The 16,080-nt window shown below is 34.4% G+C and overlaps 1 protein-coding gene across 1 annotated transcript in view; it reads right to left on the bottom strand.

Annotated features, from left to right (window-relative positions):
* Nucleotides 1–5,751: 5,751 nt before the first annotated feature.
* Nucleotides 5,752–16,080, bottom strand: part of LOC145247392 (BOS complex subunit NCLN-like) — a 74,098-nt gene continuing 63,769 nt past the window's right edge. Inside the window, exons 13-15 of the mRNA XM_080109096.1 lie at nucleotides 15,159–15,237; nucleotides 12,958–13,067; nucleotides 5,752–6,272 (exon numbers count right to left, since the gene is read on the bottom strand). Coding sequence (XP_079965222.1) covers nucleotides 12,999–13,067; nucleotides 15,159–15,237 — 148 coding nt within the window. The 3' untranslated portion in view covers nucleotides 5,752–6,272; nucleotides 12,958–12,998. The remainder of the gene's footprint in view (nucleotides 6,273–12,957; nucleotides 13,068–15,158; nucleotides 15,238–16,080) is intronic.

Genomic DNA, 16,080 nt, shown 5'->3' on the forward strand with positions numbered 1-16,080 from the left:
TTGTAGAACTAGCTGACGGGAGTCGAGTCAATATCGTTTTGAAAAGAGGCAATGCGAAAATCTCGCTAAAGAACAATAAAGGTGAACAGTGTTTCTGTATTCTAGAAAACGCTCTTCTAATCCCCAAATTTAACCAAAATATATTTTCTGTACAAGCTGCCACAAAAGAAGGTGCAAATATAAACTTTAGCCCCAATAAATCAAAACTGGTATACCCGAATGGAACTGTATTCGACATTAAAGAAAATGGAAGACTATATTATTTAAATAGCGTAGTCCCATCAAAAACCGTCTGCCATGATCTACAGACATGGCATAAAATTCTTGGACACTGCAATATTCCTGATATCAAAAAGTTGCCGACTGTAGTTGATGGAATGCGAATACAAACATCAAAAACCTTCAACTGCGACGTCTGTACGCAAGGGAAAATGACAAACTATCAAAGCAAGATACCAGACAAAAAGGCCAAAAAAATCCTATCAATGGTGCATTGTGACTTGAACGGTCCCGTAGAACCGATGGCCAGAGAACATTATAGATATGTGTTGAATTTCGTAGATGACCATTCAGGTTTAATAATGGTTTACTTTTTAAAGAACAAATCTGATACCCTGCTAGCAACTAAGAAATATCTAGCGGACATGGCCCCCTACGGTGAAATCAAGTGTATTCGCTCTGACAACGGTACGGAATTCACCAATAAAGACTTTGAACTTTTACTAATTAACCATCATATCAGGCATGAGACATCAGCTCCTAGATCGCCACACCAAAACGGGACTGCTGAGCGTGCGTGGCGGACACTTTTTGAAATGGCAAGATGCTTACTCATTGAATCAAAACTCCCTAAAAACCTCTGGACGTATGCACTTATGGCGGCAGCCTATATACGCAACAGGTGCTTTAACAAAACACTATCTAAGACTCCATATGAATCTTTCTGCGGTAAAAAAAACAAATTTAAGCAGAATGCATATATTTGGTTCAACTTGCTTCGCATATATAGAGAAAAAGAGTAAATTGAATATTAAAGCCGACAGAGGTATATTTCTTGGATACGATAAAAACAGTCCAGCCAATTAAATATTTTTTCCCGAAAAAAATAAAATAAAAAGAATCCGGTGTGTAAAATTCATGGACACGTTTAATTTTACAGACGAAAACCTGTCATATGAAGAGGATGAAATTATATTACCTCAAATAATTAGAACAAACGAAAACAATAAAAATGACGGAGACGAGAGTGTCCATGATGATGATGATGATGATGATGATAAATTCGAAAGATATCCCAAAAGAAATAGAAGACGACCCGATTTTTTTGTGGTCGACAATATAAAAGATTATCAAATCGACTATTGCTATTCAATGGAAAATGCGCCAAAAAGCTTCAACGAAGCAATTAATTCAGAACATTGTGAAGAATGGAAAATTGCCATGAAAAAAGAAATAGATGCCTTAACCAAAAATGATACCTATACGGTAGTGCCTCTCCCAAGAGACAAACATGTTATTTCTACCAGATGGGTCTTTACAAAAAAGAGTACAGCGTCAGGCATAGAGCAGTACAAAGCAAGATTTGTTGCTAAGGGGTGCTCTCAGATTTACGGTAAAGAATACTTTTCTACATTTTCGCCGACCACAAACCTAACGACAATCAGAATTTTAATGCAAGTCGCATCACAATATGACCTAAACATCCATCAAATGGACGTAAAAAATGCTTATTTGAATGCCCCAATAGACTGTGAAATTTATATTACCCCTCCAGAGGGATTTATAATGAAAAATAAAAATAGCGTGTGGCGACTTAACAAGTCATTATATGGTCTAAAGCAGAGTGCTCAGTGTTGGAACACAGTATTCCATGATTATATTATTAAACAACAATTTGGACAATACGCTGTAGACCCCTCTTTATATACCCAACACAAAGACGATAAACTACTGATTTTGGTTTTATGGGTCGATGATATTTTAATCGCATCAAATTGTGACATAATGTTAACTGATGTTAAGAACAAATTAAGTAAAAGATTCAAAATGACCAATCTAGGCAAAATATCCTGGTTTCTGGGGATAGAATTTACTCAAAGCAAAGGACTAGTTACGATGACTCAATCGAGATACATTGACAAAATACTATTAAAATTTGGAATGCGGGAGTGCAAGAAACGCTCTACACCGGTCGAAAATGATATTAATAAAAATATACACACAGAATCTAAAATAATAGATGACACACAATATCGCGAGATTATAGGTAGTCTCATACATTTAATGACAACAACCAGGCCCGACATATGCTATACAGTAATAAAACTGTCACAAAAATTATCACGACCGACAATGAAAGATTTAAACAGAGCTAAACAAGTCCTACGTTATTTAAAAGGAACCAAAGAACAGAAGTTAGTATTTAGAAAATCAAGAAATCCCCTAAAATTAGAAGGTTTTTCGGATTCAGACTGGGCAAACGACGAGGATCGCAAGAGTGTATCTGGATATTGTTTTAGACTCTCAGAAAATGGGCCTATCATTTCATGGAAATCTAAAAAACAACAGATTGTATCTCTCTCTACATGTGAAGCAGTATTTATCGCGCTCACACACACGACCCAGGAAGCACTCTACCTTAAAAATATCCTGAAGACTATTTTAGAGCCAGAATTGATTACAAGCCCCGTAGTAATTAATTGTGATAACCAAGCCAGTATAGTCTTAGCACAGAACACAATAATCAACCAAAGATCTAAGCATATAGATATAAAATACCATTTCATAAAAAACGAGATAAAAAAGGAATCCATTATTTTGAATTACATATCATCAGAACAAAATATCGCTGATGTATTTACGAAACCGGCGACACGGATAAAGCTACAACGTTTTCTCTCAAAACTTGCTGGTGAATTCGACTGAATAATTTTATTTTTTCCTTTCACTGCCCTGTATGTATATAGATTTCTATATATATTAAAAATACAGACCAGCGAAGTTCCAGTTATGAGAAGGCTCTTACTTTTTTGCATGAATATCAGTGGATACCCCTAGGGGTAATGCTCAGAGTATATAGATTTCTATATATCAAAAAAATATTAGAAAAAAAAAAAAAAAAAAATGGTCCTGGACAAGACGTTAAACTGTATCCATTTTATTTTGTATTAACACTTTAACCTACTATACTTTTGCTTAAAAAAAAAAAAAAAAAAATCTTTGTAATTTTCCTTTTTGACGTTTGAACACAATTAAAAATGGCGTCTTTTTAAATGCTAAAATTCTAAGATCCAAATGATTTCTAATTTTTGATATGTCTAAATAGATATAAAAATATATATTTATTTTTGAGCAGAACAAACACAAGGGACTTCCTCATTATAAAAATAGGGAGGATGTTGCAGTATTTTTGCCCTTTTAATGGGGTATGATCCCACACAGTCAGACGATTCTATTTATAAACGATGCTGCTAAGAACTGACGAATCAAATTAATTCACGTTCTGCTACCAACCAATCAGAAACCAGAATTGCTTCATAAATATTAAACCTTTTCTGGAGCAATTTCACATATTCTTTCCCGGGTTTCGACACGGTAAGAATATTTTGTTCTGTGGAACTGTCTACTACAAACAAGTCACCTACCAGGACTTGTGTGTAACAGCGAACCATCTGAAATTCAAAATGGCTTACACTTCTAGAGAAGACTTGCTAAAATTCCAAAGGTCAACCCAAGAACGTAAAGTCTCCTGTGCACTGGAACTAAGGTCTCAAGTCTTCTGTCAGACAATTAAAGCATCTTCTGATGAATGCCATAAAGCAAAAAAAGGCTTGTGAGATGCCAGAAGATTCTGACATTCTTTAAACACAGTTTTGTGAAGATTTTTAGTTATGAAAAAAATTTTTATTGTGTGACGTAATCCCCCATTGAGGAGCGTTAGAACTATGCTGAGATACCTTTTTATTCCCGGGTGACGCCAGATAACCCAAGGATTTAAGATAGAGAAGATAAATATATATATTTTATTTCATGTCAAAATAGACATTGTTTGAAACCAGAGAAATATATTTTTACGGCTAAAAATCGATAACAGGAAATTTCACTTATAACATTGTCTGGCCTTAAATGAACTCAAGGTCGGATGTCAGAATTGACATCTGAACTTGGAAATCGTGAGAATGAGTAATTCAGATTTCAGGTGTGGGAATCGTACCCATGCAAAACCCTAAAGCTTTCGATTTCGTGGCGAAATCTTATTGGCTGGGGAGAATTTCCACCCCATCAACGTACCTTACTATATACGTTTGAGCCCTCTACGAGTGGCGGACGGATGTTTATTTAAATAGGCATTCGGACAGTTTAATTTCAGCCACCGATCCCGTGGTCAGGGGGTAGGACTGCCGACTGTCATCACGACGGTTCTAGGTTCGATCCTCGGCTTGGGAGAGGTGTTAGTCTAGCGGCACTGATGAGTTGTGAAACAACGAAACAGGTCTGTATGTCGATGACTAAAATATATTTTACCTTACTATATATACGCCTGTCATGCGAAAATTAGTCAGATAGAGTTGAGTCGCAGAGTAGAGTTGGGAGTTGAAGCAGATTGCTTGTTGAATTCAGGGAGAACATCCAACCATCTGTCCTTGTCTGTGAAGAGATTTGAGATTGTGAAAAGAACTTGCAGAAACTGAGTGATAATTGTAAAAACTTGTACATAATTCTGCGAAATTAAGCTTCTGTAGATAGACTACATGAGTTTGTCTTTCTTCCTGCTTACTGCTTCGATATTCGCTTTCAGCTTACTAAATTTCATGTAACAACCTCAGAGAAGACTAGACTGCATGAGCCAAGAATTCAGATAGACAGGGATCCTTGACCACCTTCTTGAGTGAGGGGTTACAATTGTTCATCAATTTTATAACAGGAGGAATGACCACTGGATAGCAAAATCAACAAAACATCTCAAGGAAGCATCAAGACAAAATAATATCCATCTCAACTGATGGTCCTGAGCATCTTGGGTTAAAATGGCAAGAAAATGCCCTCAAATTTCTTTAAGCCTAATGGAACAGATCAGAACTGATGTGTATTATAAGGTTTTGAGATAGACCGTTTTACCTTGGCCAAAAGACACTTACCCAGACAACAATTATGCATAGCAGCAAGGTAGAAATCCTACCCACACAGATAATAAAATCCAAAAGTTCTGTAAAAACAACTTTGTCAACTTTTGGCTTGTTAGCTCCCTTGATCTCAAAATCCTGGACTTTTTTGGTGGGACACTATTAAGAAGAGGATAAATGCTACCCATCATGCTAATGTAAGCATACTTAACACTCATTTCTAGAAAATAGGAGGATTAACTAGAGGAGGACATAAAGAAGGCTTGTATCTCTTTCATAAATGGGACTGAGGGCTGCATCAAAGCTTAGGGAGGAAATATAGTATTGTTTTTAAAGATTTCAATTCATGTAAAATTCCAAAGTATAAATAATTTATAGTCAATTAAAGTTTTATTTTCCTATTTTGCTTTCCCGCTATTGTATATATTGCATTGTATATATTGCATTGTATATATTATATTGTATATATTACAGTTGCATACATGCTAACTGTTCAGTCCAGGTGTTGCCTTGGAGTATTTATACTTAAATTTGTTTTGCATTACCTATGAAAATTGAATAACAGATGCTTATACAAGGAGAAAAATTTGTGATAATTGTAAAATAAAATAAATACAAAAGTCGGAAATATTTTCTTTTAATTTATTTTGTCTATAAAAAAGGAAAGGTAAAAAAAAAAAAAAAATCAAAATCATTATTGATTAATAAATCTGCAAGAATGGAATTGTTCAAATTTTGACAAATGAGTGAGTGAAGAAAAGAGGGAGGCTGATGATAGTCACCCATCCTGGAGAGCAAGAGGAGTGGCATGGACTCCAGCCAATTTAAATATGTGAGAGTGAATAAGGGAAGAGGGGGTAAGAAAAAAAGGGAAAAGGGTTAGAATAAAAAAGAAAATAAGTGGCGGGGAGAGAGGGTAGTGGGAGAGGTAGGAGTAGAAATCCAGGTGGGCAGGAAATTATTGGCCGTCACTGCTTTATTGCAATGTCTGTTTACACAGGAATAATAATACAAAAAAAAAAAAAGAAAGGCAGAGTGACCAGTTGTTGCCCTGAGGGTCTGCAGAAGGACATTACAAACAAAATTCATCTTCTCAAACCTTCTGACAATTCTTTTCTTTGTTTTTCCAAATCAATCTCAAACACGTCTCTGAAACAAAATGAAATAAAACAATTTTCATTTATAAGGCAAAAAAAAAAAAAAAAAAAAAAAGAAAAAAGAAAAAAGTCTTACGGCATATTTTGGATTAATTTTATGCTAAAACAAAATCTATCGCAACGATTTAGTTGTAGATAAATTGTTACCTATACACAAGTCACCAGCACGCTATCTATACAAAATGTAGACATTATTAAATGTCTCCATTTGAGACAAGGAAACATCGGCTATCACTGGCATATCATTATAGCTTGATAATGAATAAAAAATAACAATGTCTATAACTCTTTGAAGAAGGCTGTTGGGTTGGCTGAAATATTATGATTTATATTGTTTTTCAGTTATTGAAAAAAAAATAAAATAAAAAGTCTTTGCATTGAATTTAGTTACAAAAATGATTTTATTTTCAATTTTACAGTATTTTTTAATACAGAAATATTGAATCTGTTATAGCTTGTTATTTTACCAATAGCTTAAGTGTGTATGTGTGTGAGGGAGGTTGTAGGTTAATACCTTTCTGTAGACAATGTATGACGAGCCAAATGCTATCACATCTAATACACAAATGATGGTACGGGAAATCTGGTTTATACTCATTTACATTAGTTCGCACCCTCATGGATATAAAAGACGGATTTTTTGTGTTGGCAGTATTTTTTCATTTGCTTCGGTCAGTGAGAGATTTTGTGTTGTTTGTTTCAGAAAGAGGGTGAAGGAGGGAAATACTCAGTATCGCGAATCGAGGTCAGGAAGAAAGGGACAGTAAGAAGAAAGAACTGAAAATAAAACATTCTGCTTCAAGCTATCTCGGCGTTATGGCTGAAGGAAGGTTCGACCTAAAATTAGTACTGGAATATGACGGCACAACATCTATTGTAGACTGGTTAAAGAGAGTGGACCTTATCTGTAAGCTCTTGGGAGCTGGCAGAGTGGAACAGGTCATCCCCTTGTGACTAGCTGGAGGAGCTTTCGACGTCTACCAATAACCGTCAGATGCAGAGAATAATAATGTAACACTGGTGAAAGATGCACTGCGCAGGGCTTTTGCGCTTGACCCATGTGAGGCATACAAGCAGTTTTCAAGACGCACCTTACACTTGGACGAGTTGGTAGATGAGTTCTACGCTGTGTCAACAAAGCTCTCCAGCCTGTTCGAAGGAGTCCCGAGCCAGACGCTGACGTATGCATTCATCGCTGGACTGCCTGCCCATAACCAAGAGTTGCTGCATGTATCTGCTGATATCAACCAGATCCCAACAGAAAGTATGCTCAACCGAACAAGGTCCATGGTGAATAATGAACGGGTTGCAGCCGCTGTCGACAGGTCAGACATGGAAAAAGTGCCTTTACACAAGCCCTCTGAGAACTCACTGCAGCGTTTCAATTGTTCTGGAGCCAACCATCTTGCTAAGCACTGCCAGCTCGAATGATCAAGGAAGCGTCATACACCATGCATTCGATGCTACTAATGCCAGAAAAAGGGACACATCGTATCAAAATATCTGGAAAACAGAAACAGGGGCAAGATGTAGGCGCCACTCTTGCCCCGAGTAGGATGAGAACTGACCTACCAGGGAAGCGCATGCATGTCAACATTCGGGATGCATCAATTGACTCTAGGTGCACCCAATCTCTAGTAAGGAGTACGGTCTGTAGTCGACGGAATGGACACAAGACAGAGGTACTGACTGTTGATGGAAAGAGTATAACCAGCAAAGGAACGACCAAGCTCAGTTTGCAGGTGGATAAAAGGATTCCCGTGGTGGGTGTGGAGATGTTGGCCATGGATGGAGATCTATTGGAATTCGATCTCTTGCTCGGAATTGATATTATCCGTCTGTTGGGTAACGTTCATAAATATGAACACGGTGAAGCCAATTTCCTGAAGGAAGTTTGTTGCAGTGAAAATAGAACGACCTGACTTTGATGTCGTATTTGACTCGACTAAGAAACATTGGACGGCAATCTGGAAGTGGTCAAGTGAGCAGCCGCCACAACAGCTGATCAATCAGACACCTGAATACACTGTGCCCAAACACATTCGGAAGGACTATGACTATGACTGCGAATTACAAACTTGGATTTGCGATGGATGGCTGATACCATACCTGGAGAAAGAACTTGGTCCACCCAAGGGATTAATCCCACTAATGGCGATTGTTCAGCATAACAAGGGAAGAGTGTGGCCTGTTATGGATTACCGAACTAAACAACCATGTGGACGCATACACGGCACATGCCGATGTGTGTTCACAAAAGCTGAGAGACTGGCGGGGAGGGGGGGGGGGCGACGTGTCAGTGTTGGACTTGAGAAAAACCTACCTTCAGATATATGTGCACCGTTCTTTATGGCCATTCCAAACTGTGGTTGTGAAGGGGGAGAGATACTGCCTGACTAGGATAGGATTTCGGCTTAACGTCGCCCCATCCATTATGCAGGCAATTGTGGAGGCTGTTTTATCCAAAGATATAACTGTTCAAGAAGCAACATCCGCATATATAGATTATATATACATCAACAACAGCGTGGCGCCTGCGGAACGAGTTAAGCAGCATTTTCTCCAGTTTGGACTGGAAAGTAAGGAACCAGAGCGGCTTAAAGATGAGGCACGCGTGCTTGAATTGGACGTTTGGAGGGGGGGGCACTCTGCGATGGAAGCGTGATAGTATGATTCCTTATGTTCCAGAGATTGTGACACATCGAGCCATTTTCTCCCTGTGAGGGAAACTGATCGCACATCTGCCAGTGTATGGGTGGCTACGAGCAGCAACAGGAATCATAAAGCGACGGGCCAACACCGTGACCAAAAGATGCCATCCCACAGTATTAGTGTGAAAATGGCAACAAAAAATCCAATTTTACAGCTAATGTATGGCCGTAAACTTTTGAAAGTTTCAGAATAAAAGCAGAAAATAATTTTGATCTTAATTTTGAAGAGGAGTTACTAATTGTCTTCCTTTAGATTGTTTTCAACAATGGTGACATATATCTCACAGAAAATATGGTTTCTGAAATATAATCAAAATATAAATGTTGAGGACAATAAGAAAAATAATGCAAATCAAAGAATGGTAAAAAATTATATAATGTCTACGCTTTAGTGGATGTAATTATCATATCTAATTCTTTAACATAAGAGTCTTGTGAGGTTTCATAAATAAAACAGCTTAGTTGTAAGGCTTGTTATGATTTGAATATGGTTTTCTCATCTGACCAGTTTAAAGTCAGGAGTTTGACCAGTTGTAGGACTTTGTTGCATTTGCTCCTCAGAATGTAAATTACGAATAAATGTTGCTATTGAATATGATAGAAATTTGCATTGTTTCATGTATATTTTAGTGTTTTTCTAATATGAATACAAAGTCATTGTGGAGTTTATCATGTCCACAGAGAAGAATGAATACATTTAGTTTTCATTTTGAATGGGTCATTAATTACATTCAACCATAATATAGTTTATATCTGCTTTTTACAATCTTATTAATTTTAATATGTTGCTTTGATCTGATTTGCACATGGAAGCTTCTATCCTTTAAAAGATTTTATAAATGTGGACATTTTGCATCTCAAGCCCAACTTTTTCATGTTGTTTCGGGGGGTTTTTTTTCTAAAGAAAACTGCTGATGCAGATTCCTTTCAAATTAAAGTAATACAAAGTGATTCTATTGTTTCAAACCCTGATTCGTATTTGATATTGTTTATCTCCAAAGACAAAATCAGTCGATCATTCTTTCAAATGTTTTGCATAAGAATGTGATATTATCGATATCCACCACCCAAGTGTTGAAAAACAAGGGAGAAAAAGAAATATAACAAAAAAGAAAAAAGAAATAAATGGGTTTATTAGCAAAACAAGGGAGAAGAAGTTATTCATCAAAGTAGACAGAAGAAAGTTGAGGTAGATTTGTGAATCAGGATGTGGCATTGAACAGAAACAAAAGGACCAAGTATATTATTAGCTTTGCGAATATCGGTGGGTTTTGTGGCAATTTGGGAAGTTTGTGACAGTTAATTAGTGCTTGCAATGTTTTATGAGAGTCCAGTTGATGACAGTTCCAAGTTAGATGCAATAAAGGACGAGGTCGAGAGAACTTCGGGAGATCAAGATGAGCTGACATCAACTAACAAACTCAACAGAATAACCAAGATATGGACGTTAGCGCTTAGAGGGTAGTGTCCCCACGATGGTGTCACACATGTACCCAAAATGCAACAAATATTTACAGAAAGTGTCAGAGTTTGTTTTTTTTTGGGGGGGGGGGGTATGTTCTATTTTATTTTTATATTCGTAAGCAAGTGTACTTGGCAATTGATAATGTGTGACAGACGATGACACACCCAGAACGAGATGCGAAGATTGAAAAAAAAAGAAAAAAGATCCACAAAACAGTATTGGGTTTTGTGATGGAGATTCAAAATCTTTGTTATTCTTTCTTTTTGAAAATCTTTTGGTTTGTTTTGAGTAGTTATCCATTTTACTTTGAAGATTTTCTTGTTTATTGTGCCACTACAATTTTCCAGGGTTTTGAAAATGAGACATTCTGTGCCTCAATTCCCGATGTTTTTTTCTTTAGCTGGATAATCCTGTGGAAAGATTTTGCACAGGATTTTTGATGCATTCATCTTGATGATGGTGTTTGGATTTGGCACTGAATCTTTTGCACATGTTTACTGCTACGTGATGTTCAAACTTTGGACATTTGTAACAATAGAATAACAGTGGAATAAGTTTCTCTACATTATTTCAGAGCCTATTCTTATATTTGCTGGAATTTAAGGAGTATTAAATATTTATAGGTGTTGGTTTGGTTCATCCTTATTAGAAATAAATATATTCCTTCAATATAATTTGCAAAGTAAAATAAAAATATAAATAACAATTTGTCACTTATCTTAAATTTTATGAATAATTAAAAGAATGTTTTTTATTGGTTAAAATTAAAAGCCGTCTTCTGTTCTTGTATTAAATAAGCAGACGCTTCTTTAAAAAGTCAATATCTAAAAAAAAAAAAAATTTTCGGCAAGAAAAGACAACAAAAATCTTTCTAAAAGAAAGTACTTTAAAAAGAGATTGCTATTACCAAAGTTTTTGAAAAACAACTCCTTCGAACGAAAAGAAAAGTGAAGATCAAAACTAAGTGTTAATTGGACTTTGAGTATCTGTATCTGTGTGTATATATATACATATAGTTGCTTTAAATATGTGCAATAATTTGACTTGACTAAGAGTTCCTTAAACTGACTCAGTAGACATGACAAGATGCCATATTTTGCGACTTCAAAAATTTCTACTGGTTTCTTGTACAGGTCCAGCAGGAATTAGAAAACACCCTACTAAACTCGATTGTCAGAGTTAGTGAATTCAAAAAATTTTTTAAAAATAATTTTCCCAACACCCTTTTTTATGGACATTCATCTCATGCCTCTGACATTCTGGTTCTTCAATTCATTTCTTAATCTCTTTCTAGATATGTAAAGACAACTTGCTTACATTTTACTATTTCCTTAAAGAGGAAAGACATTCTCAGTTTTTATGCGAGTAAAATTTTTAGTTTTGTAGAATTTTGTTATTGTTAGTAGTGTTTGCATGATTCTTATTTTCCACTTTCATCCCTAGAGTTCCATTTTTTTTCTACATTTTTTTGGAGTGATATTCATAGACACCACTTTTTGCATACTTATTAGGAGGATCTCTCTCTGGCTCAAATTTTATAAATCTTAGGATCAGAGAATTGTTCATGATCTGTTTTTGAATTAACTTGGTCTCTTTTTTTTTTTTTTTTTTTTTTTTTTTTTTTTTTTTTTTACATCTTTGCCATCATCACATGACTCCACTCACTATGGAGTTAAAAATTGTGACATAACAATTTGCCTTTGCCTTGCCATGACAGGAATATGTAAATTCGAAAGAACCTTAAGCTATTGTAAATCTTTACTTTAAATACCTCAAAACGTTAAGAGTGAAATAGCCATGTTGAATTTTTTCTTTTCAGACTAATTGATTCTTAGTCACAATTTTCTATCATACATTAATCATTTATTAGTAGAGGATTAGGGAAGACATGCGAGTTTAGAAATTTGGTGTACTCATATGATAGGGTTTAATATGATTAACTAATTGATCAAATTAAGCCTATCCAATTGTTTCCTTCAACTTAGACCCCCCCCCCCGCCTCTCCAAAAAAAGGGAGTGTTGCAAGTCACATTATCATGTTATCGGTTACAAAAATATGAATTGCTCAGCCATTAATATCTCATCCTTCAGCATCATGGGTTAACTAATGATGGCTAACCAGTTCGGAAGGGAAAGTATCTTACTATGGCAGGGTGTAGTTACCCAGTTGAAATGGCAAAAGGATTATAGAATGAGAACAGTTTATTTAAGTAGATTAAAGAAAGGATTTAGTTTTAAATTCCTAGAAGGTTACATACTATGACAAATGACACTCAAAGAAAGCTGGAGAGTATAAGGGTTAAAATGAATAGAATAACAGACGACAACAGTAAAAAAAAAAAAAAAAAAAAAAAATTAAATAAACTTTGTTCATAATATTTAATAAAGAAAACTTAGGGAAGTATTTTTTTTTTTAATTATAAAAATAAAAAATCGAATATAAAATTAATCTGGTTGTGAAAATAATAACTTTCAGATACACATGAAACTGATATATTTACCTCAAAATGGGAGAAAAAAATTCACATGCAACACTGCTTTCTCAATGATGTTTCATCTTATCTGAGACTTGAACAGAAACTTGAATAAAACTCAGGAAAAAGTGGAAATGCTGAAATATAAATAAAAGAAAATATCTATACAATGACTGCTGCAAAATTAGTAGCAACAAAACTTTCATCAGATGATGTGCCATTGCGTTGAGACATTGCCAAAAAGTATCGAAGCATCATAAACACAAAATGCCTAAAAAATAAAGAAATTCATTACTTTAGCCAATGATGCAAATAGTTATACCTTACTTTGTAAATCTGTTATTCTCAGGTCAATAATAAACTTATTTAGTTTTGAATTGTACAAGTCTCTCTACAAGATATCTGCAAAAAAGTTAAAAATTCATATATATATATATATATATATATATATATATATATATATATATATATATATATATCACATGAATTTTGGAAATTTCTATTATGTATATATATATTTATGTATATATATATATATATATATATATATATATATATATATATAAAAATAAATAAATCACATGAATTTTGGAAATTTCTATGATGTTAAATGGGCTGGTAAACAGCAAAACAAAATAAACCAAATACAATATGCAAAAGTCCAGCTAGAATTCGTCACTGACAACTTTCTCTCAACTTCCAGCACGTCTCTCCCCACTGCCTCTGCCAACAGACATTTTATCAGAAAACTGACCCCATTCCATTTGCATACATGTGCAGTGGAAGATGAGATCTCGTGAGATTCCACGAGACTACACCTTATAAATCCATGTCTGCCATTTTTAATTTCTCTTTCTCTCAGATTCCATCCGAAGGTAAGTTGTATGACCACACGACACACACACACGGGGGCGGCTTCCTCTTTGATTATTAAATTCAACTCTACAATTTTCTTAAGAATAGATCACCAAAGTGATTAGTTATCAGATCATTTAAGAATGTTTGACTAAATGTTGACTTCAAAGTTCATTTGATCAATCAATCATGAACACATAGATGAGCCTTTATGGCCACTTAAGTTCAATCCACTCTATTGCAAACAAAATAATTTCTAATGAAATTGAAAGTTATTTAATTTTTGCAGATTTACAGTTCTTGTGTCATGTAAAGTCACAAATAACATTGTTGTAGTTATTCTGACATTATGCATGATTTCTAAAGAGCAGTAAGACTCACCCGTTTCAAATTTCTGGTGTACTAGGTTTGATCATTTTCATATATATATATATATATATATATATATATATATATATATATATATTAAGGCAATCATGAAGGGAAGACGTATTCCTTTGGAATTCATTTTATATTTAAAAAAAAAAAAAAAAAAAAAAAAAAAGACCGAGGAGAAAAGGAAAATGGATAACGACTAAAAAATAAAAGTAGGCAAATAGAAAAAAAATAAAAAATTTAAAAAAAATAAAAACGAGTCAATTGACATGTTTCGCCCTCACTCATCAAAATTGGAACTGAGGGATTTATTTTTTAGTAATTTGTTTTCCTTAATGATAAAATCTAAAAAAAGAGACGGGAGCAAGAGCAATCATATGGGGATGAATTTTAGATTTTTTTTTAGATTTTATCATTAAGGAAAACAAATTACTAAAAAATAAATCCCTCAGTTCCAATTTTGATGAGTGAGGGCGAAACATGTCAATTGACTCGTTTTGATTTTTTTTTTTTTTTCTATTTCCCAACTTTTATTTTTTAGTCGCTATCCATTTTCCTTTTCTCCTTGGTCTTTTTTTTTTTTTTTTAAATATAAAATGAATTCCGAAGGATGTACCCCCCAAGAAAATCATGAAATATATACATAACCTAATATCATTCTAATAGAACAAAAAATTTATTTAGATTTACTATTGTTCTAAATCTCAATTCTCTCGGTTTTACTATATAACTAAGGCTAATATCTGCTTATTTCATCATAGCTGTAGATAGAGCATAGAAGCCTTGTCATCCATTTTATTGCAATGGAATTGTCTCCCCTTAGGTAAAATTAGAGTTGTACAAGTTAGATTTTAGAAAGCAATTAAAAATACATTTAAGTTCAAAAGTTTAATTTTATTACTTAGAGAAATTATGTTTGTATGTTAAGAATGTTGAGTATTGGTTTATGGATACAAATATGACAAGATGAGAAAAACAATGAAAAAAGATTGACTAACTTGTGCAATGAGGTAGACAACTGCTAAATAGGCTCCAATGCCAACAGCAAGAAATAAATCAAAGACTGCCGGTTTGACACTAAAAAGAAAAAGAATTATTTTAAAAGAAAATGAAACATTTTACAGAATATTTATGAGGTTTTAAAGATAAAAAAATATTTTTGCATTATTTCAAACAATGTTTGCTTTTGTTTGTTTTATAGCATTTTGTGGATTATTCAATAATAAATGAAGTTTTATATTATTTGTACGTCAAGTCCATTTTATTAACTCAAGAAAATTCTTAAAACTGACCTAAAACTGAATCGAGTTAAACTAAATTCCTACCATGCCATTGTCTCCAGTGTTTGTTTATCTTTTTTGTATAAAAGTGAAACTATTTGAATGCAAATACCTGGCCTTCGGGCCAGGTAGTATCTGTTCTGCAATTGGTTCTTGGTCAATGTAGAGGAAACCCTTCATACTGAGACAATTATTATTTATTGCCCACTTTTGGGGAGAGCTGATTTTCTACCCACATTGAAAACGACTTTGTGTCTAATTTACTTTTGTGAGAGCTTTAAAAGCAATGCCATTTCTGCAAGTCATCTTTTGTTTTTGATTGACTATGTGAAATTTGAACGCTTTAGACTTCAGGTCGCGTCATGGAGTAGCGGTAAGACATCAGATTTTCTTTCACTTTCTTTTCTGTCTTCGCCTCATGGGTTCAAGCCTGTCTGTCTACTACCACTTTTTTTTTTTTTTTTTTTTTTTTGCTCAACACACACCTCCAAACACCCAGGCAATGCTGGGCACCCAGACTAGTTATTAAATGAGGAGGAAATAATTGAAAGATTTTTTTTTTAATTTCACCAAATGATAAATTTGTAAAATTTACAGAATTTAATGGAATTAATGTAAAAATGAAGTTGTATGTGATACT

Source organism: Euprymna scolopes, chromosome 25, assembly GCF_053919585.1.
Source record: "Euprymna scolopes isolate OS-2025 chromosome 25, ASM5391958v1, whole genome shotgun sequence".
In the NCBI taxonomy this organism is placed as follows: domain Eukaryota; kingdom Metazoa; phylum Mollusca; class Cephalopoda; order Sepiida; family Sepiolidae; genus Euprymna; species Euprymna scolopes.